We start from the raw sequence: 26052 nt of genomic DNA on the forward strand, positions 1-26052 counted from the left end.
TTTCTTATGTGTAAGTACACTGTAGCTGTCTTCAGACACTCCAGAAGAGGGCGTCAGATCTTGAGATGGTTGTGAGCCACCATGTGGTTGCTGGGATTTGAACTAAAGACCTTTGGAAGAACAGTCGGTGCTCTTAACCACTGAGCCATCTCTCCAGCCCCGTGAATAGTTTTCTTTGGTGAGAGTATTTGCACATACATATTACTCCTTTTCTTTGCTCTCCAGACTGCTTTTTTCCGCCAACACGGATGTATGGCCAACGATGCTAACACCAAATATAAGAGCCGAGCTGCCCAGATGTACCGAGAGAAGATCCAGCAGTTAGGGAGTGCAGCTCTGGCTAGGCATGGTACTGATGTGAGTGCTGGTTCCTGGGCTAGGGTGCTGGGGTAAGAGATGGTAACAGCCCTGAATTTCAGTGTCTCCTCCCTTCCAGCTTTGGATAGACAGTATGAACAGTGCTCCTAATCACTCTCCAGAGAAGAAAGACTCGGATTTCTTCACAGAACATACTCAGGTGAGTACCACAGGGATATTTCCTGTGATGAATGCTTTACTTACCAAGGCTGTATATACCCTTTTGTGATCATGACATAAATTCTTATGTTTAGGTACAATATCTCAGAGAGTGTTTGTAGTTCAGAATTGGTAATTACTGCCCACTTCTTATAGTAATGGAGTGGAATCCTCCTTAGAAATGGATCCTGGAGTAGAGAATAGTTTGAAAGCTCAAGAAGTCTCAGGGACCCTAAACAACTTCTAGATTTTCCAAAAAGGAACAGAAGTTGGAGACAATGAGGATTGTCCCTCCTGTGACCTACCTGTAAGAAAGGTCTCCCATCTGTTGGCAATGGGTATTGAAATTAGAGCCTCAGGTCACATCCCAGTCTCTCTGCAAGTATTTCTGTGATGTGGCCAAGTCACTTAACCTGGCTAAAACTCAGTTTCTAAAATGGAGACATAGTTGCTTCCTAGGGCCTGAACATAGTTACTTCCACTGAACCTGTTGTATCTGTGAGCTCCTCGGATTTGTGCCTGGTGCATAGTCAGTATGTAAGAATTGGTGGTGCTCTATCAGTTAGGGGGATGGACTTAGCTGTGAGTTGAAGAGGCTGTTTTCCTACATTTGTCTTCCGTGGTAACTGGTGAGTATGATTGCTAATCTCCAATCTTGTCTTATTGTCGGGGGCAGTGCCTCCTATCCACAGGTAGCTGTGGGTTTTTAGGAGGGCTCACTGAGGCCTCTGTGATCTGGCTTCCTTTTTAGGCCCCTGCTTGGGATACAGCAGCCCCTGATCCTTCAGGGACCCAGCAACCAGCCGTACCTTCAGAGAGCAGTAGCCTGGCACGTGAGTTCAGCCCAGATCTCAGCCAAGTGCCTGGGCCTGGAAAAGGACTAGGGTACAGGACCCTTGGCCAGAGACACAGGAGCTTGGAGAAGGTTTCTCTTTAGTCCTTGGAGGAAGGGGTGGACATACATCTGTGGTTGGCAAGCTGAGGAAAGCTAGTGACTCCTGTCTTACCACTTCCTTAATGTAACCCCTGTCAATTGCATTTGCAGAACCTGAACATGGCCCTAACACTGATCTGCTCGGAACCTCACCCCAAGCCTCTCTGGGTATGACAGCTGGTGGTGTGGGGAGGCTGGGAGGATGTGGACCTCAAGTATTTGTTCCAGATCTCTGCTGCTCACTCCTGTTAGCCAACCATAGGACACTGAGCAACTGACCCCTCTTGGGTGGGCACTGCCACGCTGACCTCAGAGCCTTTGAGCTGACAAGCTCAGATGGCTGTCATTTTGAGTGGGGGGTAGATCTAGCCAAAGAATGGGAGGCTAGAATGGGACTGGTGTCAGGTAGGACTGGCCCGTTTTGTCCATTTCATGAGGTGTGGGGATAGCTTTGAGCTGCTTGTGGCTAGAGGTAATGCTGTCCTTTCAAAGTTCAGCCTTTCCCACTCCTTTGTGGCCTTCAGACTTGGTTATGGTAAACAATTCCTTTGCGGACCTTGGTTTGTTCTGTTGACTCTTGGGGGTTGGGGCAGGAAGCCAGTGGCTATCCAGTTGATTCTGTGAGATGGCAGAGCTTGAAGCGGGCTCTGTATAGGCTGCTGAGTTTGGGAGCTTTATGAAGCTTCCGGGGTGGGCCCTTGTTAGCCACACATCTGTTTTTCCTCCAGAGTCCATGTATCTGTCAGCTAAAGGGCCCTCTTGTACCAGAGGTAACCAGGGCTTGGGAAGCCTGTGTCCTGCCTGCCAATTCCCTGCTCTAGTAGCTGAGGCTGTCGGGCAGCTCCCCTGCCTAACAACTGTCGCTTTGGTTGGGTACTTTGTCTTTGGTGCCTCGGATGTAGGCTCTTACTGTGACGTTTGGGCATCAGCGAGCTCCCCTAACTTTGTCTGTCTTTGGCTTGAACAGCCTTGGCTGGAACTGGTAGTGGCAGGTTTGCCTTTCCATCTGAAGGAATTCTTTTGACATGCTCTTGTTGTGAAGCTGCTTGGTGTGGACTGAGCCACATTCTCTGACCGTCCTCTGTCCTAGCTCATGTTCACCTTCTTCCTCACAGAACTGAAAAGCTCCATTATTGGCAAGAAGAAGCCAGCAGCAGCTAAGAAAGGGGTAGGTGGGATGAGGCAATATCATAGGGTGGTTGTGAGCTGCAGTTGGACTCCTTCGTTCTTCACATGTACTGACAAAGGTACTAGACTTCTCTGACCCTTGTCTGTGAACATGATTTAAAGACACTTGTCTTAGGGGTACTCCTGGGCAGTGAGCAAGACCAAGCACATCTAGTACTTAGAGAGCTTGGCACACAGCAGGCCCCAGTCAGCATTAACTGCTGTCCTCATTACTGAGACCTGTGTGGCGGCTGTGCCAAGTTCATCACCAGCTCCAGCAGAACCACCGTTGTCCTAGAATGCTCACTGGATCCTGAGGAGGAGACCCCTTCATTGTGGGTGTGACCACAGTGGCCACAGTGGGGAGGGAGCTGAGGAAACTGGCTGGCCAGACCCCACATCACATGTTTTTCTCTTCAGCTGGGTGCCAAGAAAGGCCTGGGAGCTCAGAAGGTGAGCAGCCAGAGCTTTACTGAGATTGAGCGGCAGGCCCAGGTGGCAGAGAAGCTCCGAGAGCAGCAGGCAGCTGATGCCAAGAAGCAGGCAGAAGAGTCCATGTGCGTGATGGCTGTGGTGCCCTTGGCTTGTGTGGGGGTTGGTGGCAGGTGGCGTGGATGGCCGCCTCTGAGTGTTCGTTCCCTCCAGGGTTGCCTCCATGCGTCTGGCCTACCAGGAACTCCAGCTTGATCGCAAGAAGGAGGAGAAAAAGCTACAGAATCTTGAAGGAAAGAAGCGAGAGCAAGCAGAAAGGCTGGGCATGGGCTTGGTGTCCCGAAGGTGAGGCTCGGGCCCTGGTGTGTTAGAAAAATGCCATTGTTTTTCTGGGAGCCAGAACAGGCTCTACCCAGCCATCAGGGTTCCTTGCTTAGTCTTCCTCTGAGGCTAAAGACAGACTATTTTGTTGTCTTAAAGGGCCTAGGACAGTGGTTGGCCCACACGTGGGAGCTGCTTAAGTGAGCAGGGTCAGGTGCTGCTTTACCGCAGGTTCGGACGGACGGCACTTACTAATATGGCTGCTTGTGACTGAGACCTGAGAACCTTAGGGCCTTTTGCTTTCTTAGTCTTTGCCCACTAAATGCCATTTGTCCTTCCAGATACAATAATACTTCAGACTGTCCCACATTTCAAATGCCTCTGGGTTGGGGAGTTCTCTGTGTGTTTGTGGGGGTGGGGCATCGCTACCTAGCTGGGAGTCTGTTGTTCCAGAACTTCTGGTTTGTGTTCTGTGCTTTGCTTAACAAAAGTAGAGCTGCTCTCTGAAGCATTTTGAGTTAATATTTAGGGATTTCAGTAATAATGCTTTTTTTTTTTTCTTTTTTAAATATGGTTTTAGTGTATATTCTGGACTGGCCTCAAACTCCCAGAAATCCTTTTGCCTCTATTTTCCAATTGCTGGAATTAAAGATAGTAATAGATTTTTTTTTTAAATCTTTTATAAATTAAAGTATCTGGGGCCTGGGGATGTAGCTTGGTTGGTAGTTTGTTTGTCTTGCATGAAGCTCTGAGTTCAATCCTCAGTACTATATAAAACTATTGTGTTGCTGTAAGTCTGTAATCTCAATACTCCAGATGCAGGAAGACCAGAGGTTCAAGGTCATTCTTGGCTATATAGCAAGTTTGAGGCTGGCCTGGGCTAAAATGTATCTTCCAGGAATGGTGGTGGCATGTACCAGTAATCCTAGCACTTGGGATGTGGAAGCAGTAGGAGCAGGAGTTCAGAGTGATCTTGGCTACATGGAATTCACAGTCAGACTGGGTTCTGGGAGACTGTGTCAAAAGAGAAATGAATATGCAGTAGTAGCATATCATCATCATCATCATCGCCATCATCTACTGGTGCCATTCACAAGGTCCTGGCTGCACTTAGCCTGTGCTGCGGCTCTTGTTAGGAGGCATGTGTTGTTATGAGAAATGTCTTAGACATAATAGTCCTAGGGAGGAAGCCTTGTTACCTCTGTACAGATGAGGAAACTGAGATGCAGCTTCCTCAAAGCTCCAGACCTAGCAATTGGCAAATGAATTGACTTTTTTGGTTTTTGAGACAGGGTTTCTCTGTATAGCCCTGGCTGTCCTGGAACTCACTTTGTAGACCAGGCTGGCCTCGAACTCAGAAATCCGCCTGCCTCTGCCTCCCGAGTGCTGGAACTAAAGGCGTGCACCACCACACCCAGCGAATTGACTTTTTAATTCTAATACATTTGTAGTTTTGTTTGTTTTTGCTTTTTTTTTTTTAACTCAATATACCCCTGGCTGTCCTAGACTCACTCTGTAAACCATGTTGGCCTCTAACTCAGATCAGCCTGCCTCTGCTGAGCACCGGGATCAAAGGCATGCACCGCTGTACCCTACAAAGCAGGTCTGATTGTTGTAATTTAATCTTTCAGAACATATACTTGGCATTACCTTCTTCCCTTTCGGTTTGTATGCTGCGAGTGTAAGCACTCGTGTCATTAGTGAAGTGCAGGAGTGTGCTCATGTATGATATAAGTGTGTGTGCGTTTTGTTTGTTTCTTATTTGTTTCCTGCGTCCTAAGCTGGCTTCTAAATTGCTATATAGCTAAGGAGGCCCTGAGATTCTGATCCTCCTGTCTCTGCTTCTAATGTGCTCCCATATCAGGGGTTTTAGTTGATTTATAAAAAATTAGTATGTAAGGTGTTTTTTTTTTTTTAATTATTACATTTAAATTTTTTCTGGTATGTGTGTATGTGTGTGTGCACCAGTATGGATGATGGATGTCAGAATTTATGGGAACCTTTTCCTTTCACTGTCTGGGCCCCATGGGTTAAACTCAGGCCACTTGACTTGGTAGCAAATGCTTTTACCCCATTGAGCACTCTTACCAACATTTACTAAATCTTTTAAAATTACATTTTGTATTACTTTTTTATTTGTATGTATGCATATATGGGACCTATGAGTCCTATGGCACACATATAGAGGTCATTTCTCCCCTGCCATGTCCTAGGGAGTGAGCCTGGTTTTCTTGTTTTTGTTTGAGACAGGGCCTCATTAGTCTTGGCTGGCTTAAAACAGGCTGGGTTTTTTGTTTTTGTTTTTTTTTTGTTGTTGTTTTGTTTTGTTTTTTTGGACAGTCTCATGTATTATGTAGCTCAGGCTGGCCTCAAAGCAGCTACATAGCCAAGGATGACTCATGGTCAGAGAGAGGCCTGGGTCACCTGGGACTGGAGCTGCATGTGGGTGCTAGAAATTAAATGTGTGTCTTCTGGGAAAGTAGCCAGTGCTCTTAACCTCTGAGCCTTCTCTCTAGCCCCTGTGGCTTCTTTTTTTCTTTTTCTTTTTTATAGTGCAACAGAATCTCTTACTTAAATCTAGTCTACCTTATTTAAAATCCAGTTGCAAAATATTTATTCCTTGGGAGTTTTGAGTTTGGAATCTTGGTGAGTGTGAACACAGCAGACCCTGACAGGAGTGGGGCACTGCCTGTGCTGCTGCCACTCTAGGGAGCATGGCAGGGCAGGGCAGGGCAGGTCTTGGTCAGAGCCTGTGCTAGGAGATGCCCTTTTCTTCCTCTTCTCTTTTCTCATGATGAAGGACTCACTGTGATCCCAGGAGGAGCAGCCAGTGCTCTCATGCTCGGCTTTGTACGTGCATACATCTGATCTCAGGAAGGGAAGATAGAGTCTGCAGTGTAATGAGGTCCTGAGTAAGGACGGAGATGGAGCTGGGCATGGTGGCTCAAGCCTGTAATCCCAACACTGGAACAGCTGAGGGAGGAGGATCTGGGTCACATAGCCAGTCTCCTTCAAAAATGCAAACCAAAAGCAAAACAGGAAGGAATGGTGGCTGAGCACTCATCATTTGGTGTGCTTTTTTTTTTTTTTCTTCGAGACAGGGTTTCTCTGTGTAGCCCTGGCTGTCCTGAACTCACTTTGTAGACCAGGCTGGCCTCGAACTCAGAAATCTGCCTGCCTCTGCCTCCCCAGTGCTGGGATTAAAGGCATGCACCCCCCCCCCCTCCGTTTGGTGTGCATTCTTAAGAGGACAACCAATAGCCATCGCTAGGGAAAAGCCTTTAGAGAGAACAAAGTTGGTATGTTAACGTTTCCAAGTTTGTTCCCAGGTCATCACACATAGTTCAGAGCACAGTTCTCTGCCTGGACCGGCCCAATGCACAGGCGGGGAGCTGCATTGTGGGTGATGTTTGGACAAACAGACCCATCAGCCTGGCTGCTGCTCTTGGTCCGTGAACGGCTGGTGATGCTCATTGCTGGCTGTACTTTCTCCACAGCTCCATCTCCCACTCTGTGCTGTCTGAGATGCAGATGATTGAGCAGGAAACCCCGCTGAGTGTGAAATCCTCCCGTTCACAGCTTGACTTGTTTGATGATGTTGGAACATTCGCATCTGGACCCCCAAAGTAAGGCTGTTGTGGGGCGTAGGCTTGGCTGTTGGTCCCTTCACAGGTCTCTCTGAGCTGCTTGCTTACTCTGCTACCTCCCTAGGTACAAGGATAATCCCTTTTCCTTGGGAGAAACTTTTGGTTCCCGCTGGGATTCAGATGCAACCTGGGGTATGGACAGGGTAGAAGAGAAGGAACCTGAAGTTACCATCTCCTCCAGCATCCGGCCTATTTCAGAAAGGTATCGTGGGCAGGCAGCGCTGACTGCAGAACTGGACGCAGTGATGGGAGTGGTTGACACCTGCACAAGCCAGGTGGCTGTTGAGCCTGGGCTGCTGAGGAACTGAATTTTTAATGTTTTTAGATGTAATTTTAGCAATTGTAAATAGCCACACACAGCTAGTGACCATTCATTAGACAGGTGGGGCGCTTTTAGCTTGGGATCTGTTTTATGGTGGGAGGAGCCTGATTTTCCGTTTTGGTTCTGATGTCCCTTCCAAAGGCCATATGTTTCTAGTTTTGATTGACTGCATTATTAGGAATCAAGCCCATGTTTTCCACCTGGTAGGCCCCTTACTTTTTGAAAAATCTTACTCCATTCTACTATGAACAATGTTTTGTTACTATAGACCATCCATTTGTAAAATAGGACATAAGTAATAACTTCACTGAATTGTTGGAAGGAAAGTTGTAAAACCCCAGCCTAGAGCCTGTGTCTTACCCACACAGCCCTCTTACCCATATCAGCATGATTCTGAGAGAGTGATCATGGCACTGAGTGGCTATGGCAGGAGAGTTGGGCAGGGTGAGCCCAGTAAACAGATGTGGTCACTTCAGATTCTGAGTAGGACAAGGACAGCAGCAGGGATGATAGGACCTTCTTTCTGCATCTTGGTGAGACCACAGTGGGCCTAAGCCCTCACTCTATCTGATGTAGGTAATTGAGGCTTCAGTGAAGAAAAGGGAGAGGACCTCTTGGCTTGCTTCTGAGGGTGCTCACTAGGGGGGAGGTTCTTGAATCCCAGAGTCACAGGATAGACGTATGTGATCAGCCATAGCCAGAAAGCTTCGGGTATGAACTTTTGGTCTCTGCACTACCACTTTCTCTGGTGGTAATGAGAAGGGACAGAGATGTTCTGCACTTGCCCACAGAACTGCAAGTCGGAGGGAAGTGGAGAGTCGGAGCTCAGGTCTTGAGTCCAGTGAAGCACGGCAGAAGTTTGCAGGAGCCAAAGCCATTTCGTCCGACATGTTCTTTGGTCGTGAGGTGGATTCTGAGGTTAGTGAAGTTGTCTACTTGGCAGCAGCAGGGTAGAAGCCTGTGAGCTTCCCTTTCTGTTCTTGGGCTTTAGCATCAGGATAACCTAATTTGGTATAAATCAGTACTTTTATCACTGGCCAAAGATTGCCCAAACTTGTCTTTTCTCCAACACAGTATGAAGCTAGGTCTCGGTTACAGCAGCTTTCGGGCAGCAGTGCCATCAGCTCTTCAGATCTTTTTGGGGATATGGATGGAGCTCATGGAGGAGGTAGGGCCTCGGGGTTGTCACTGGCATCAAATGAGCACAGCTGGGGTGCCCTGCTGGTGGGAAGGGCTTCTTGCAGAGCTTTTGACCACCCCTTCCCTTAATTTTACAGGAACTGTATCTCTGGGGAATGTACTTCCTACAGCTGACATTGCCCAGTTTAAGCAGGGTGTCAAGTCTGTGGCTGGCAAGATGGCTGTGCTGGCCAATGGTGTGATGAATTCTTTACAGGTGAGGCTGGGCTACTGGGCCTGGGAAGAAGTGAAAAGAGGTTTGCCTTCTACTGTATCTAATACTGCTGAGTAGCCATGGGCAGCTCTGTAGAGAGCACGGGGAGTTACCCTCCATCCCTGTGTTTGGGCTGAGCCTCTCCCTAAGGTGATAATGTGTCTGCACTGACTTGCCTAAGCTTGTTCCTTGTACTGCTCTCTCCTCCCTCCCAGGTTTGCCAGGCAGGACTTTGCTTTTCCTTAGTATCCAGGGGCCTTTTACCCCAGCTTCCACCACATACTTCCATCGTGGGGGTCCCCAGTCCTCTGCAGCAGCCAGCCCTCGTTCGGCTGTGGGAGGCTCTGACTTTGTGTTTTTATTCTCCCCACTCAGGATCGCTACGGTTCCTACTGATCAGGCTCCATGGCCTCTGGTGGTGACAGCAGGAACCCTGAGTCCCAGGCTGGAGATGCCTGTCTTGTGGATCTGGAGCTTTGTTGACTTTGTGTGTGTGGTGTGTGAGCTGGATGACTTGGGAGGATCTTGGAGCGGGGAATGGTTGGCATCAGCCCTTGTCCTCAGCCTGTGCATCGAGTCCTTGTCCTCATCCCCTCCCACTCTCCCTCCATGCTAGTGTCCTCCAGTCCTGCCCCAAAGCTGCTGCTGCTTGGCCTGCTGCACTGGGAGTGAGGGAGGAGCTCCATCAGGATGGCTTTATGGGTCTAATTCTTCCTCGAGGAGAGAAGGCACAAGACTTCTGCAGGCTCTAGGATCCTTGTAGGTGGTCTGGGGGCCGAGGCCTCCATCCTCTGGAGACGGGGGAGGCCTAGCAAGAGTTGTGCTGTCTCAGCCCTCAGGGAGAAGTTCTGAACTCGTCACTGCTGTTCTGTCAGTGGCCTCTTCTGGGTTCCAGGGAAGGATGGGTTAGGAGAAGGATCCTGGTAGCTCACCAAGAGCTAGAACTTTCGCTTGGTACCCAAAGGTTTTATTTGGGATTAGCCCGGAGGCCTGAGCAATCTTCCGTTGTCACAGCTGTCCCTTGGAGGCTGGCTTCTGCCTAGGTGTTTGAGAACCTTTATCTGCCATTACTGTGGGTCACAGAACCCTCTGTCTATGCTTGAGATCCTTTTTTTGTGTCCTCCTTGGCCCTATGGTGAGTCTCATCTGTGTGTCCTGCCTGGATGCTGTGAACCTGTTAGCTGAGGAAGCTAAGACCGAGAGAAAGCAGTCCCGGAGCTCAGCTTTTATCATCTGCATCATCCTGGTTTAGGGGTCCTGGACAGCACCCCATCAACCAGTGAGAGCATGAGGACCTGCAGCTGCAGGCTCCACCCACTGGCAGCTGGGCCACGCACTGTGTCCTCCTTGGTGCCATCTCACCTGCCACGCTGGCAGTCTGACCCAACCTCTACCTGTGGATTGCAGGTTGGGCTCCCAAACAACACAGACCACTCTTCCCTCATCCCTCCCCAGAGGGACATGACTTTCTTTCAGCACTGTTTGTATTGAAACAAAGTGGTGTCAAAATAAAGCCCCCACGGGGCCCTGTGGGTCAGTATCCTCTCCGTCCTGCCTCCCTGCCCAGTGTGGCCCTTCGCTCACTCTCTGGGCTCCCACCGATTTGGTTGGGCGTTGGTGCCAAAGCTGAGGGCACTCTCTCCGGGGCCTCCAGCTTGTCTCTTCTCTGAAAACCAAAGGCCCCTGGCTCCTTGCCCCTTTGCTGCCGCGGGGTCCGGTACAGCCTCGACCTCACCACCCTGTTGCACGTGGAGGAAAGAGGTGGTGTTAGTTGGCCCTTTAGTTTGTCTGCAACCTCAGTGGTTCAGCACCTCATCACAGGAGGCAGACAGGGACCTGTATGTCATCAGAGCTCAGTTTTTGCTTTTGTTTGAGACTGTCTCCATAGCCGAGACTGGCTTTGTACTTGAAATCCTCCTGTCTCGGCCCTGGTGCTGAATGGCAGGCATGCGCTAAAATGCCTGGCTTGGAAAAGCATTTTAAAGATTCAGGCTTTTTATATATAAATATATTTTAGAAGAGTTATTAGAGATGAGATATATATATATATATATATATATATATATATATATATATATATATACCCCTTTCCTTACAGGGCCACTCTGTCCTTGGAACTCCTCAGCACTGTACAGTTATAAGCAACTCTGGGAAATGGTTAGAAAGGTAGGTACAGGGAGCCAAGCGTTTTCTAGTACCTTGGAATCATCTGGGGTGTTTGACATACATGATTTGTTTCCAACCCCAGCTTGGGATGGTAGGACTCCGGCTTGGTGACTGGCACTGTTACCAGCTTCTCTGTGGTTCTGTTAGACACGAGAATTTGAGAAACCTTTGAGGGCTCACTCAGATGCCTATAGGTAGGCTTGGTAGCACAGGGCTTTTGGAAGCCACTTGCAATTATCCAGTGGCAGGAAAGATGCAGGAAAATTATGTGTCTAGCGAGTGTGAACATTGGCCTTACTTGGAGCAGGCAGCCATGGCTCCTTAGAGAATTTTATTTTGCAGAGACTTCATTCAAGAAAGATGAGGCTCACCTCTGACCTTTTCCAGTCTCTGGTCCAAAACCTTAGGCCTGCTTTGTGCAGATGTGTGCCACTGCCCTAACCTGGGGCCTGGTCTTCACAAATATCTAATGGAACTCTGGAAAAGGCTGTGCAGCTCTATCTAGTTCTTGTGGCCAGGGTCTCATAGGTGGAGAGAACCTGACCAAACACTCAGGCCATATTCAGAACACCTGCTTTGAATGGCTGTCCTCATCTGTAGGAGGCCAGGTCCTCTGTCAGTTGAGGCAGGTCTCCATCCTGGAATGGCCCCCAAGTTCCACCTACCATCCAGTCAGAAAAGCACCCAAGTTCCACTTTCCCTTCCCTCCCTGGAGCCTGGCTTTAGACTCAGTGCTTACCAGACACAAGGGACTTTATTCATTTCACAGATTTGACTATTCCATACAATCATGAAGTATATTTTGAAAGTGAAATTCTTGCCCATCCTCCCTCTTATTCCAGCTAGTGGCTGATCTCTCCAGCAGAAGGCCAGTTGATAGGTCTTCCCAGCACATGCTCTCAGGAATCACCCTCCACCATGAAGACCCTGCATTACTAATTCATGTTTCCCTTATAAATGCTGCTGTGAAAAATTACCCTTACTAGGAGGATCCTGGGATGGCTGAGACGACACTACTTAAAGCTAAGCAGCACCGCCAACAGAAGACTAAAGCAGACCCTTCTCTGATGAACTGGCTTTGGGGCAGTGTCAGCTTAGGGCCCAGTGGGTAGCTGAGAGCATGAGATAGAGGAGATTTTGCGGATCACTGAACTGGGCTGGTCTTACTAGGGTGGTTATTCACCCTTCTCTTCAGCAGAGGGTGGCACAGTGATGCTGGAGAAGTCTGGTGAGGGCAGCAAAAGCAGGGTGGGAACAAGGTACAGGCCACAGATGGGACCCTTCAGATTCAAGTCTCAGACTCGTCTGTCTCTTCAGTGGAGCCATCGCTCTCTGCATCCAGTTTGCGGGAGCGATGGAGGGGTTTCCATGGGGAACCAACCCTGGGAGGGGTTCGGGAAGGCAGGCAGCTGGCCTCAGAAGTGGTAGTGATGGAGTTGACCAGGCCTGGGACCTGGACCAGCCTGAGGAAGGAAAGAAGCCCAGAGGGTGATGTGGTGAGTCTCCTATTCAGAGATCAGGACCTCTACACTCACTCTTAGACTTGGGCAGAGCCCCAAGCACTTATGGTACCTCTCTTCTTTCCTGGCCCCAAGCCTTTCCCTGACCATTATGGGGTGTTGTGTGTCGCCTACAGTGGGGCACAGCCACATCTGACAGATTTGGCTTCCACAAGAGGGCAGCATCTTCCCACTTGACACTTACAGCCGTTCCAGCTCTTCATCCATGGCTGGGTCATGCATCAGGTCTCCTTTGTCAGGCAAAGCTCCTAGAAGACAGGGATTTGGGGTGAAGTCGTACGACAACAGGAGGGCCCTTCAACCAGGAGCAGTTACTTTGCCCTTTACCTTCATGTCTGACAACTGGCTGATCAGGGGAAGTTAGTTTATGTGGAACAAGAAATCTTGAGTACCACTTTATAAATGTAGTGAGTCTCACTGTTTTTCCTTCCTCATTTGGGACAAGAGTGACAGCTAAGGAGAGATCTACAACCAGGTGATCAATCCCCTTCCAAGACTGGAGGTGGGTTGTGACCAGCACTGGGTGTCTAGTTCTTGAGCCCCAGCACTGGGTGTCTAGTTCTTGAGCCCCAGCACTGGGTGTCTAGTTCTTGAGCCTCAGCACTGGGTGTCTAGTTCTTGTGACCAGCACTGGGTGTCTAGTTCTTGAGCCCCAGCACTGGGTGTCTAGTTCTTGAGCCCCAGCACTGGGTGTCTAGTTCTTGAGTGCCAGTGCTGGGCTGGATGGTAATGGCCTAAGCTAACTCCAGGGGTAGAAAATAGCCAATTATATGTCCCTAGGTTGGGGCTATGTTCTGGTGGGGAGGAAAGCAGACCCACCCCGATGTCTTACACTAACATCTGTCTGGGTTGGTTCCTTAGCCATGAGGGCATATTTTGCTGATTCTATTGGGAAGTGTATGAAGAGTCTTGAATGGTTCCCCACTTAAATTTTCTTCGTTTTGCTCTTTTACAGATTAATTAGATTCTTTCTGTTTTCTTTTGTTGTTGTTGTTGGTTGCTGGGGATAAATACAATTGAAATTTCTTTGAGGGATTGAAATTTTCAGAGAAAGATTGTTGCCAGTAAATTGTTGAAAGATCAGGGCTTAATGGTAGTTTAGTCCTTAGACTGGACAGTCAGTAGTGTTGAGCTTCAGAAAGACTCAAAAGTACCCAGCACTGACTCTTCTAAGAGGCATCAGGTGATTCATCTTATAATTTTGTGGGGTGTTTCAGGGATACCCCATTCTTCCACAAACTGTTTGAACCAGGGTATTTCCAAGTTGTTATTTCTAACACATGCTGGCTCTGTCATTGCTTAGTCTACACACTAGCCACTAGTCACGATGTAGGAAACATTGCACAAGGCTCCTTTTTATTCCCCTCAGAAGGTTCGTTCTCTCTCTCTCTCTCTCTCTCTCTCTCTCTCTCTCTCCTTCCTTTCTTTCTTTCTTCCTTTCTTTCTTTCTTTCTTTCTTTCTTTCTTTCTTTCTTTCTTTCTTTCTTTCTTTCTTTTTCTTNCCCTCCCTCCCTCCCTCTCTCCCTCCCTCCCTCCCTCCCTTGTTGAAACAGTATTCCTGACTGTCGGAGAGTCATAGAGATCTGCCTTCCCTACCTCCTGAGAGCTGGTGTTAAAGGTTTGTACCAGCACTGCCTGAACAGAGGGGATGCTGTTAACACAGGCTGTGATCATTGCTAGTAGCTTTTTCTTTTCCTTCTTGCAGAAGTCACTGGTAGAGAAGTGGTCAGTTCCTTGGATTGTCAAAGAACTGCTATTGACTCCCCACTGGCTCTTGAATCTGATTCCCAGTTGGCCCGTTCTCTAGCCCTAATCCATCAATCTTGGTTATGAATCTAACTTGGTTGAGCAGATCTCTGACTCAAGAGTAACCAGGCTTCTGATTGACTAATTAGCTCACCTGTCTCCTCCAGAACTCTGGCAGATGTGTGTATACAGAAATAAGCATAAAGGTTCCAGTGTAGCTTCTGGCCAACTGTGCAAGGCATTTAGCAGGTATTTGTTAGCTGCCCTTCCCTCGATGCCATTCCCTAAACTGGCACAGAGGGGAGGAATGACTTGTGTCTGAGGCTCAGGAACCTGGATCTAATCACACAAGGAGTCTCCTGAGCAAAGACAGTAAGTGCTCAAAGCTCACTAACACAAGCTGGGCGGGGTGGCACACCGCACGCCTTTAATCCCAGCACTCGGGAGGCAGAGGCAGGCGGATTTCTGAGATCGAGGCCAGCCTGGTCTACAGAGTGAGTTCCAGGACAGCCAGGGCTACACAGAGAAACCTCATCTTGGAAAACTCAAAACAACAAACAACCCAATTTACTAACACTCCTTTAACCCCAGCACTCACTTGGAGGCAGAAGCAGGCAGCCAGCCTGGTCGACTTAGTACACTCCAGACTACACAGAGCTATATATACAATGAGACCTTGCCCAAAACAACAAAACTCAACAAACCTTCAGAGCAAGAGTGGCCTGCTGGTCCCTAACTGGGAGAGGAGTGGTTGTGCATGTGGGAGGGGTGCAGTTAGTGGAGGAGGCCAGCCAGTGAGAATAGAAATGATAGGTAGTAAAATGGCCAGTCTCCACCCACTTTTTTTCCTGTTTTTTCAGATTTATCAGAGTTCTGCCCCGCCCCCCAGCTGGGAAAAGCACCTCCCAGACACACCTTTGCCCTCTTTCTAAATGGGATCCAGGTTGCTTTGATATATAATCTCCAGTCACTGCATAAATAGCTTTGTGTCTGCCCAATTTGCAGGCCACTCCCTAGAACAGAACCAGGGATTCTGTAGGGAGGGGCTGGGCAGGCCTATGCCAGGGAACAGAGCGGCAACTCATTCATGTTGGGGCAGGGCAGAAGGCTGTCAGTCACAGCAGTCACGTGGGGATGTGAGGGACCCTCCTAGGCACAGGCAGATTATGCACACTGCAGCTTCTCGGCTGGAGAAATCAGAGACTGTCATCCTACCCCTGTAGGGCCGTGTGGACAGGCCAGCTGTTGCCTGTGTTGTTGGGAGGAACACAGGTAATCCCAGTGAGCTCTGCTTACCCAGGGCTTGGTTGATCCCATGATGCTTTGAGAGGGCCACAAGGAATCCATAGAAAGTCAGCCTCTGGACATTGCTCAGGATCTCTTTGACAAGCGCTGGTGGTGGACAGCTAAAAGGGAGAATTTGGAGGGCAGATTCAACTCTAAGTGCTATCTTTTCATCCACACCTGCAGGACGCTCAAAGCTGGGAGGCCCTGCAGGAGGAGCAGGCCCAGACTGCAGACATAGAGGGCTGGTATGCTTACTGCTGTTCAGTTGGTGGAATCAGAGATGGAACGTGCTCTGCCACATCCTACCCCATAACTGTATTTTGTACAGGGAACCTACAGGAGTGGGGAAGAGGGCACTGCTACTGTTAGCTTCTTGCCCAGAGGCTATGTCCCTCAAGGGCCTTTGTCCTATACAGGACAGTTTAACCTTCCCTTTCTGTGAATGTTTCCATTTCAAATAGCCAAAGCTAGTCTTCCCTTAGTAAGCCAGACACTTGAGTAGTCTGTCCTGGGTGTGCTTTGGGCACACATGGGTATGTTTTAAAATCATGACCATCCCGGGGCATAGAAACCCTGAACCAATCAAAATATTCTGCTAGAGACTTGTTCTCTGCTGCAACCTGACCCCCAGGGCTGCGGTGGCCTCTGCCCACGCCCACCTGTACTTGTGCCGGTCACACAGGCTTTCCAGGCGCTGATAGAACAGTGATGCTTCCACTCCATCCAGCATACCAGCATCACCCAAGGCAGGTCGTTGGCGGTGTTGCCCACTGGATGATGTTGGGACAATCACTGTATTGGGGTTTTTACCAGACAGCAAGTCCTGATAGATGGCAGCCACACTCTCCAGGAATTCTGGTACCATCGGAAAAGGAAGGAACAGTTTAGGCAAGGAGGTTATATTTCATTTCTTCACCATGTCTTCCCTTCTCTGTGTCTCAGTCTGTCCAGCCTCAGTGTAGATGACAAAATACCTGGAGTGACCTCTGCCCTCATGACACTCCCATGGGCTTTCACCTGCTTTCACCTGCGACACTTCCTGGACTAGATAGGGACCCCCTGAAGACTTGCAGAGCACCTTACTCAATGACAAGTTTGCTATGTAATTGTTTACTTATCGGTTTCCTTGCTGGAGTGTAGGACCCTTGAGCAATGGCGAGGGGCGTGACCTGATGTTGTCTCCTGGCCCGTACCTAGTACTGTGCTGGTACACGTGCAATGCACGTGCAATGCTCTAAGGCTTCTTAAGTGAACCCATGCACATTCTCCCTGGTTAGTCCCATTTCATGAGGCCATCTGCTTCATGAAAGCGTACTGGAGGCTGCAGAAAGTATCCTGTTACTGCCCAGACTGGGCTCTTTTAGTGTAATCAATATACCTTCAAAGAAGATAAAAAATATCATTGAAGAGGAAAGGACCTTACATGCTGCTAATTTATTAATCATTTGAAGTTGAATTTGTTTTCCAAGCATTGTAGGCATGCTATTGTTGGTAAACAGTGACTCATTGCCTGGTCTCACCCCGACCCCTGTATGTTAGAGGTGGGGAATGCGCCCAGACATAGCTGCTCTTTCCCTAAGGTCTAAGGGCTTCAGAGAAATGAGATATAGATACCAATGCTGTTAGAAGCAGGTGGTGTGACCCCAGGTTTATCCCCCACCTGAACAGCCCTTGGGCTGCCATCAAGTAAACATAATGTGGCACTTGAGTGCGACTAAAGCTGGCTGCAGGCCTGGTTAGCAAGAAGGCGATCTCCAAGCTCCAGACATAGCTTGCTTTTCTTTCTTTCTTTTTTCTTTCTTTCTTTCTTTCTTTCTTTCTTTCTTTCTTTCTTTCTTTCTTTCTTTCTTTCTCTTTCTTTCTTTCTTTCTTTCTCTTTCTTTCTTTCTTTCTTTCTTTCTTTCTTTCTTTCTTTCTTTCTTTCTTTCTTTCTTTCTTTCCTTCCTTCCTTTCTTTCTTTCTTTCCTTCCTTTCTTTCTTCCTTTCTTTCTTTCCTTTCTTTCCTTTCTTTCCTTTCTTTCCTTTCTTGTTTTTGTTTTTCGAGACAGGGTTTCTCTGTGTAGCCCTGGCTGTACTGGAACTCATTTTGTAGACCAGGCTGGCCTCGAATTCAGAAATCCACCTGCCTCTGCCTTCTGAGTGCTGGTATTAAAGGTGTGCGCCACCACGCCCGGCCCAGACATAGCTTTCTTTATAGATGTAACAATTTTTAATTTGTACTCACTCACATTTGAGGGGCATACATATATATTTATTCTTCTGTTTTTATTCCATTAAGTCAGAAGGGGCTTAAAGGTGCAACTGGAATGAACTGGGGAGCAGAATGGAAGTGTGAGATAGAATATGTGTGTGTATGTCTTTGATTATAATCATGTACCGTTGTGTCTGGTTTGCTGTGTTTTTTTTTTTTTTTTTTGGTTTTTCGAGACAGGGTTTCTCTGTATAGCTCTGGCTGTCCTGGAACTCACTTGGTAGACCAGGCTGGCCTCGAACTCAGAAATCCGCCTGCCTCTGCCTCCTGAGTGCTGGGATTAAAGGCCTGCGCCACCAGGCCCGGCTTGCTGTGTTTTTATTAAAAGCTATGAGTATGGTTAAAAACAACAACAACAAAAACAAAACAAAACAAACCAGGCCACTGGTGATCCAGGACCAAGGGAGTGGCTAAGAGCACAGGGCTGGGTTCTAACCTCTGTAACCTTATCTCTTAGGACTAGTGAACAGTCTAAAGTCCTTAGTGTCGCAGAGGGGAGTAGTAGTTTTTAATGAGTGAGTGCTGTTGGTGTCCGTACTGCTGCTATCCCTTAAGTGGATCTTTTTGTGCTGCTGAGTGGAAGCAGTGTTATTTTTTCAGTATCCTCAGTAGGCTTGGCAGACTGCATCTTGTGACCCCCAGTGCAAATCAGATCTCCTGTCAGTGGACCATGATGAAGCAGACCTCTAAAGGAAGTGAGGATGGGAAGTGCGTGTGCCAGGCACACAGATGGAGAAGACAACAGGATGGGAAAGGGAGACATGGGCCCCAACAAAAGCCTTCTGGGGCCTGGAACATTCTCACCTGAGTAATAAAACTGGATCTGGAAGGCGAAAAGGAAATCTGAAAAAGACATCAGGCAGTCCATGGCATCGTCCATGAGCACAATCCTGGGGGAGAGAGGGAGAGGGCCTGAGAGTGAGCGTATGTTACATGTATATGTGACTCATGTGTGCCTGGGAGGAGAGAGACAGACTAACAGAGAAAGATTATTGTTTCCCGGCCTCCAGGCTCCCTTAGGGCTGCAGCATATTTGGGGAAAGGGCCCTAAAGCAACCTCCTCTAGTCACCTCATCCCCACCAATCCAGCTCTGTCACTGAACAGCACTGAGCACTCTGCTCCCAGGTCAGTCTCAGTGGCACCAGTCAAAGGAGCATGGGCAGAGTGGAGTGGAGGCAGCAGAGAGGGTGCGATTGTAATGCAGCCAAGATTTCCTTTCATATACTTAAAGCAGTAAATCCTTTCACTCTGCAGTGAGGACCATTTAGTTCTGAATAAATACCGCTGATCAGAAAAGGCAAAAAGAACAGCCAAGAGGTTTAAAGGGGTCTTGGCAAGTGGTGCTGAGATTTAATAAGCCACGGAACGGCCAGAACAGCAACAGGCATCTCCACTCTGGGACACAGAAGACCGACTGGGAGCGGGAGGCGGGGAGTGGACAATTCTCCCAGAGAATACACATCAGCTAGTGACAGTCACTGCAGGCACCTGCCTCTGCTCTCCCCACCAGGCACTCTCCAAGAGAAACCATTTGGTTGGTAAAGAGATCACACTAAGGCCAAATCCGTACTCTGCTCAGGGATGTAGCTGAAGCGGGACAGGAAGAGAAGGAAGTTAGCACTTGCTGGGCTCCAGCCGTGTGCCAGGCAGAGCGCCAAACTCTCTACTGGAGTGAGGCTGGGCTTCTAGTCTGTTTCTGACAGGGCCCTTCTGGCTTTTTCTTTCTTTTTTAAATTTTAAGCTGTTTTCTTTTGCTTTGGGCTATTTTTCTAAATCTCTACTTACTTGAACCAGAAGGGTCAGGGTTTGGGATATATTCCCAAAGACAGAAAGAGGGTCCTAGGTAGCGCTAACAACAATAGGAGTGACACCTTGCTCCACAGTGGGCACTGCATCTAGCATTTAGCTACCTTTATTACAGTTCACTGGTAGCACCAAAAGAGCTGGGACTGGTTCCTTCCTTTCGCACACGAGGGGGTTTGATCCTAAAGGAGTCAACTTGTGAGTTTGTATGACTTCAAAGGCTGTGTGTGTCCATTAGGCCACACTATTTCTTTTCAAAGAAGAAAGAAGTCAAGAGCATGCCTTATATCCCAGCACTGGGGAGGCAGAGGCAGGTAGACAGAGCTGTGCGTTCAAGGCCAGTGCCAGCCTGGTTTACATATAGAGTTCCAAGACAACTAGAGGTATTTAGAGAGTCCCTTTCTAAAAATAAGCAACAACGAATACACAATAGAAACACTAGCATTAGCGTATAAGGTAGATTCTAGGACTAATTTATATTCTTAGCCATATATATCTTAGAACTTTAACTGCTTCTTTGTCTCTTGGGGAGAAGGAAAGCCACCCGCCCTGGAAAAAATTGAGGTCAAAGTGGGAAGCAGCAATGCTGCAAGGGCCACAAGAGGGCACTCATGTTCCTCCATCAACGGCTGTGAGACTAATTGCAGCTCGTGTTCAAAGATTATCTTCTCATTTTAAAAAATTTTTCCCTTTTATTGGATATTTTGTTTATTTAAACTTCAAATGTTATCCGCTTTCCAGGTCTCCCTTCTGGAAACCTCCTACCCTATCCCCCGCTCCCCTGCCTCTATGAGGGTGCTCCCCCACCCACCCATCCACTCCCACCTTCCCACCCTGGCATTTCCCTACACTGGGGCATTGAATACCCTTAGGCTTAGGCCCAAGGGCCTCTCCTCCCACTGATGTCCAACAAGACCATCCTCTGCCACATATGCGGCTGGAGCCATGGGTCCCTTCATGTGTACTCTTTGGTTGGTTGGTGGTCCAGTTCCCTGAGTTCTCATATCCAAGTGAAAAACAAACAAACCCCAAAACAAATCAATACAAAACAAAATGAGAGAGAGAGAGAGACAGAATAACACACAGAGAGAGAGAGAGACAGACAGAGAGACAGAGAGACAGACAGAGAGGAGAGATCAGAGCGAGAGCATTGAGTGGATCCACTTCAGACATCTGACTGGGTAGGTAGGCAGGAGAGACAAGGGAGGGGTTGAGGCTAGTGAAGATGCACTGCAGAGGGAGAGGGCGCTCTACAGGCACACCCAGGGAGAAAGTGACACCTTGGGACCTGCTCTACCTATGGAATGGCCAAGCACCCTAGCAGCCAAAAGCAAAAGGCACAGGAGAGCACAGGGCCGGGCCTCACCCTCAGGAAACCTTGACCGAAGCCTTGAAGCTTTCATAGACAACAAATGTGTCTATCATTAACCTGGAACCTAGGGCTCGTGCTGATAGTCATAGTTGGTTTGTATCTTTATTGATCATTATATTGTGATGTAATTAAAATACCATAATGCCAACCCATTAAGGTTTTGATTTTTTTTCTTCGAGGCAGGGTTTCTCTGTTTAGCCTAGGCTATCCGGAAACTCACTCTGTAGACCAGGCTGGCCTCGAACTCAGAAATCCGCCTGCCTCTGCCTCCCAAGTGCTGGGATTAAAGGTGTGCGCCAGCACTGCCTGGCTCATTAAGTATTTAAAACAGTGTTTTAGTCTATTGAAAGCACTGTGCATTCATCACAACTGTGATGATTCTAGAAGTTACTTCTCTCTGTGTGCCCACCCCCAGCACGCTCTGAGGTGCAGCCTGCTTCTCCGAGGTTCCAGGCAGATCCTGCCAGCACTTCTCTGGAATGTTAGGAAAATGGCCTCTCTAACCCTTTCTGGGCAAAACAATATACTGGGTCCCTACCTCAGAACTGGTTCCAGCTTTCTGTCGGGCTTTTTTTTTTTTTTAAAGATTTATTTTATTTTATTTTTAGGTGTGTGTCTATGTGTGTGCACGTGAGTGCAGGTGAGGCGTCTGCAGGCCAGAGGCCTTGGAGTTGTGGCACTTGTGAGCCGTGGGTGCTGAGAGTCAAAGCTGGGTCTCCTAGAAAAGCCCGACCCTCCTAATCACAGCCATCCCACCGGCCCCAGGGAGGCCATTCTGATTTAGACCGCTCATCTCCTTCTGTTGCATTGGGTTTCAGGTTTTGCTGAAGTACAAATCAAGTCCGCACACATGCTGTGCGGTAACCACTCTACCCTGCTGTGCTGGACTCGCCCATGGCCAGGAAAATAACAGTTCTTATCTATTCCAGGAAGTTGCTGCTCTTTCTAGGGTGGTTTTGCTGTTCCAGGAAGAAACACCTCAGAGAGTTTTAGCACAGTAGAATTTGTGACCAAGAGGAATGTGCGCCTGTCACTCGCCTCACCTAGACAGGGGCAAAGCCACTGGGTGTATGAGCTTGTCTGCCTGTTGCTTACTGAATCAGTACTGGGCACAAAGATTCGAGCCTTGAATCTTTCCTGCAATCTGTTGTCAGTACCTCTGGGGTTCCAAGAATTAGGCTTACATTTGAGTTATTGGTCATACTTGTGCCAGAAACAGTTCTTGATCCTTCCTTTGGACAACATGAGAGACTTGAGGGTAGCCATGATGCCCAGGAGAAGGCATGGGCCCTGCTGAGGAGAGACTGACCCCTCTCTGAAGATGGCAGAGTGAAGCCTCAATGGGGACAGGGTAGCCTGCTGCGCTTGGCTTTTTTTTTTTTTTTTTTTTAAGATTTATTTATTTATTGTTATATGTTAAGTACACTGTAGCTGTCCTCAGACACACCAGAAGAGGGCATCAGATCCCATTACGGGTGGTTGTGAGCCACCATGTGATGGCTGGGAACTGAACTCAGGAGCAGTCAGCGCTCTTTTTTTTTTTTTTTTTTTTTTTTTTTTGGTTTTTCGAGACAGGGTTTCTCTGTATAGCTCTGGCTGTCCTGGAACTCACTTTGTAGACCAGGCTGGCCACAAACTCATAAATCCACCTGCCTCTGCCTCCCGAGTGCTGGGATTAAAGGCCCCCGTGCTTGGCTTTTTTTTTCCTGCTGTTTACTTGGCTGGGACTGAGGTGTGGTCAGAAATGCCTATGGGCAAATGGAGGAGGCAGAAAGGTACAGGGACATGACGCTGGGTGACAGCAGCACATGGCAAGAGGTGAGAGGCTTTCTCTATTGCCAGCACAAACCCACCAGGCTAGGGAAGTTGTTCTCCTCTGCACTTCCCCTGGAGGTACAGAATAGATTAAGTAGGCAGGAGGTAGGGAGAGACAGGAGATAGTGAGACAGTAGTGCATAGGCAGCTGCTCTAAGGGGATCTTTGCCCTGGAGCTGGAAGACCTGCCAGATAACACCTTTCTTTCCTGCTTATTTGACTCTGGGTTACAGCATGGCTCCTGCCACAGTTAAGGCACTCACTCAGGAAATGCAGTTGGATGAAGGGATGTATTAATAAGGAGAAAAGGCCATATTTACTACCCTACTCTTTGCCCTTGGCCAGGTGAAACCAACATACTACATTCAGCTCTGGAAAGCCCAATTGGGAAGACAGTAGAGTCCTGGAGAAGCAGGTCAGAATGATATGTACTTGGACAAGAGGCTGCATTTAGCTCTTTTGTCTTGGTGGAGAAGCTAGGAGGAAGCCAAGGTCAGATCCAATTCTCGCAGGACTGCCTCTGAGGACATCAGTGGACCTAAAACTGGGCACTGGGAGGTTTTTTTCCAAGCTGGGACTGTGGCTGACTTGTGTAGGAAGGAGTCACCCAAAAGCTAGGAAGCTTGTATTTCCCCAAGAGCTGCTTCTGGTCCTGTCAGAGTGTCACTTGTCCCAACCATGGATGTAATGTTGGCTTTTCTTACTAGCACTGGAGAGAAAAGCTGGCTGTCCAGGGGACTGGTAGGAAGGTATTTTGATCTTTAAAAATACCATCTATGGGTGACACCGCACTGGTTAAAGGCACCTGCTGCCGAGCCTGAGGACCTGAGGTCAGTAACTCCGATGCACACTATGGAAGGAGGTGCCTGACCTGTCACAGGTTGTTCTCTGACTGTCACATGTGCACCACTGACGGCATGTCACCACCCCAGCATTTAAGTGTGTGTGTGTTTGTGTGTGTGAGAAAGAGAGAGAGAGAGAGAGAGAGCGAGAGAGAGAGAGAGAGAGAGAGAGAGAGAGAATATGATTAGATGCCTGTGGATGGCAGGGACATCAGATCCCTTGGAGCAGGAGTCACATGTCAGTTATTAGCAATGTGATGTGGGATCTGGGAACTGAACTTGGTCCTCTGCAAAAACAGTATGCGCTTTTAACTGCTGAGCCATCTCTTTAGCCATTAATTTTAAAAGATATTTTTTATTTTTAAAATTAAGAGATTAGAAAGACAGCTCAGCGGTTAAGAGCATGTATTGCTCTTACAGAAGGTCTGGGTTTAGTTCCCAGCACCCACATGGTGGTTCACAGCCATCTGTAACTCCAGTTCCAGGGGACCCATTACCCTCTCTGACTTCTACAGTCACCATGTAAGCATGCGGCACATATACCTACGTGTAGGCAAAACACTCATCCGCCTAAAATAAAACAAATAAAATGAAAACAACTAACTAAATAAAAACCAAAGCCCACAACATATAGCCAAAGGTGGTGTCCTGTCCCTGTGGTTACAGCACTCTTGAGGCTGAGGCAATAGGATCATTAGTTCAAGGCCAGCCTCATCTACATATTGAGTCTACCTCAAACTAAACAAATCAAGTAAAGGCAAAACAAAACAGACACAAACACCACATGCAGTATTGCCTATCTCCAAACAAATGCTCTGGTGCTCAGAACTGCAGCAGAACCAGGGAAAGGCAGGCAGGAAGCTATGGCCCTGCCTTTGTCTTCCAAGACAAGGACAACCTGAGGTCAGTCATCCCCACAGATCACTCCTTTATCTTGAACTCAAATTCATCTCCCCAGAGGTCTCCAGAGCTTTCCTTGAGACAAGGTTGTCCACATGTGCTGTTTTCCAGTGGAGAGCAGTTGGCACAGCACCCCTTCCTGCCAGAGACCTCTTACTAACATGCCAGCTGCTTCTGACACCTGGAGGGGCCTGGCCACCCTGGCTTTGAAGTGGAGCCAGCAAGGAACTGCTGCCAACAAGAGTCTGTACAAATCTATTGGATCATGGAGGGATCCTCGCAAGCAATGCCTCTGGGCTAGAGAGACGGCCTCCGGGGAGAAATATGGGTACTCTGGTTCAGGCTGGCTCTGAGCAGAACCATGTGGAGGGTGGAGTCCAGGGCCAGCAACTGGGATGAAGAAAGTGGAGTTGGCAGGGTCCGAGCTAGTCCCAGGGGGTTGGCTGCTCTCTTCCTTGCTAACTTCCAACAGCTGGGACAAGCTGGCCGGCTGGGAGGTAAGAAGGAGCGAATGAAGCACAGCTTCCAGGCCAGGCTCGCCGAAGTGCCAACCTCCTGTGCACCCCTGGTCTAGTGGCAGGAACTGGGCCCCTTTTCCTGAAATTCTGGGTTTGAAGACTTTGGGATCAAGTTGCAGTTGTCCTACAACTGGCCTCATTTCTATCTGTGTCTGAAGTTTCCTCACATGAGCGGGTGCCTCTAGCAAAGGCTAGAGAGGTAACAGGAGGGTGCCCTTGTCCAGGGTCTCAGGCATCCACAGTAGTGTGAGGTGCTAGCAACATGAGGGGCCTCTCTGGGTTAAGGCTGGAAGAGCCTAAAATAGCAAAGGAAGCAGCTCAGGGGAGTGAATGAATGCCTCCAGCTCCCAAGCAGGTGGAGGCTGCCAGCCTGGAGCTGGCTATTAATTTCTAGCCCACTTTTGGGGAAGCTAGTCCTTAGTCGCTTTGCATGACTGAACTTCTGTGGAGAGGCCATATGACTAGTGTCCTTTATTGGGACAGCTGAAGCATGTGTCCAAGTTGGTGTGTGCTAACACTGTCGTGAGACCAGTGCAGTGATAAAACCATGTAGGGGACGTTCTCTCCCCTCTCCCCTCTCCCCTCTCCCCTCTCCTCCCTCTCCTCCCTCTCCCTCTCCCTCTCCCTCTCCCTCTCCCCTGCTTGTGGACGTTGTACATCGTGGTGCGCACTAGGCTCCGCACCACGATGTACAACGTCCNCNCTCCCCCTCCCCCTGGCCTGGCCTGGGTAGGAAATGTCAGCAGGTCTTGGACCTAACCTCAGTAGTTAGGATTACAGGCCTGTGCCATCAGGCCAGGTTTTGCTTGGTTGCCTACTTTTGAGAAGAGCCTTATCCAGACTGGACTCAAACTCCTAAGCTCAAGTGAGGTCCTTTTCATAGCCTCCCTAGTGGCTAAGACTTCAAGCATGACACCAACTTCAGCTTTTTTATGACTATGGTACTGGAGATTGATCACCTACATATCAGATATTGACATTACTGTTCACAACAATAGAAAACTGCAGTTATGAAGTAGCAATGAGATAGCTTTCTGGTTGAGGTCACCACACATGGGGACACAGGGTCACAGCGTTAGGAAGGTTGAGAGAGCACACT

The 26052-nt window shown here is 48.5% G+C and overlaps 2 protein-coding genes across 3 annotated transcripts in view; one reads left to right on the forward strand and one right to left on the reverse strand.

Moving 5' to 3' along the window:
• The window catches only part of Arfgap2 (ADP ribosylation factor GTPase activating protein 2), a 12549-nt gene extending 2278 nt beyond the window's left edge, over positions 1-10271 (forward strand). Inside the window, exons 4-17 of one of the 2 annotated variants that reach the window (XM_021195066.2) lie at positions 226-357; positions 437-517; positions 1268-1349; positions 1562-1618; positions 2179-2220; positions 2566-2618; positions 3038-3174; positions 3263-3394; positions 6868-6996; positions 7082-7219; positions 8131-8257; positions 8414-8507; positions 8617-8735; positions 9108-10271. In XM_021195066.2, coding sequence (XP_021050725.1) covers positions 226-357; positions 437-517; positions 1268-1349; positions 1562-1618; positions 2179-2220; positions 2566-2618; positions 3038-3174; positions 3263-3394; positions 6868-6996; positions 7082-7219; positions 8131-8257; positions 8414-8507; positions 8617-8735; positions 9108-9128 — 1344 coding nt within the window. In that variant the 3' untranslated portion in view covers positions 9129-10271. The remainder of the gene's footprint in view (positions 1-225; positions 358-436; positions 518-1267; positions 1350-1561; positions 1619-2178; positions 2221-2565; positions 2619-3037; positions 3175-3262; positions 3395-6867; positions 6997-7081; positions 7220-8130; positions 8258-8413; positions 8508-8616; positions 8736-9107) is intronic. The other variant, XM_021195067.2, reaches the window with a different exon arrangement.
• A 1362-nt stretch (positions 10272-11633) lies between these two features.
• C3H11orf49 (chromosome 3 C11orf49 homolog) overlaps positions 11634-26052 on the reverse strand; it is a 168764-nt gene continuing 154345 nt past the window's right edge. The window contains exons 5-9 of the mRNA XM_021195070.2: positions 18507-18592; positions 16111-16306; positions 15461-15570; positions 12603-12666; positions 11634-12361 (exon numbers count right to left, since the gene is read on the reverse strand). Coding sequence (XP_021050729.1) covers positions 12187-12361; positions 12603-12666; positions 15461-15570; positions 16111-16306; positions 18507-18592 — 631 coding nt within the window. The 3' untranslated portion in view covers positions 11634-12186. The remainder of the gene's footprint in view (positions 12362-12602; positions 12667-15460; positions 15571-16110; positions 16307-18506; positions 18593-26052) is intronic.

This window comes from Mus pahari, chromosome 3 (genome assembly GCF_900095145.1).
Source record: "Mus pahari chromosome 3, PAHARI_EIJ_v1.1, whole genome shotgun sequence".
In the NCBI taxonomy this organism is placed as follows: Eukaryota; Metazoa; Chordata; class Mammalia; order Rodentia; family Muridae; genus Mus; species Mus pahari.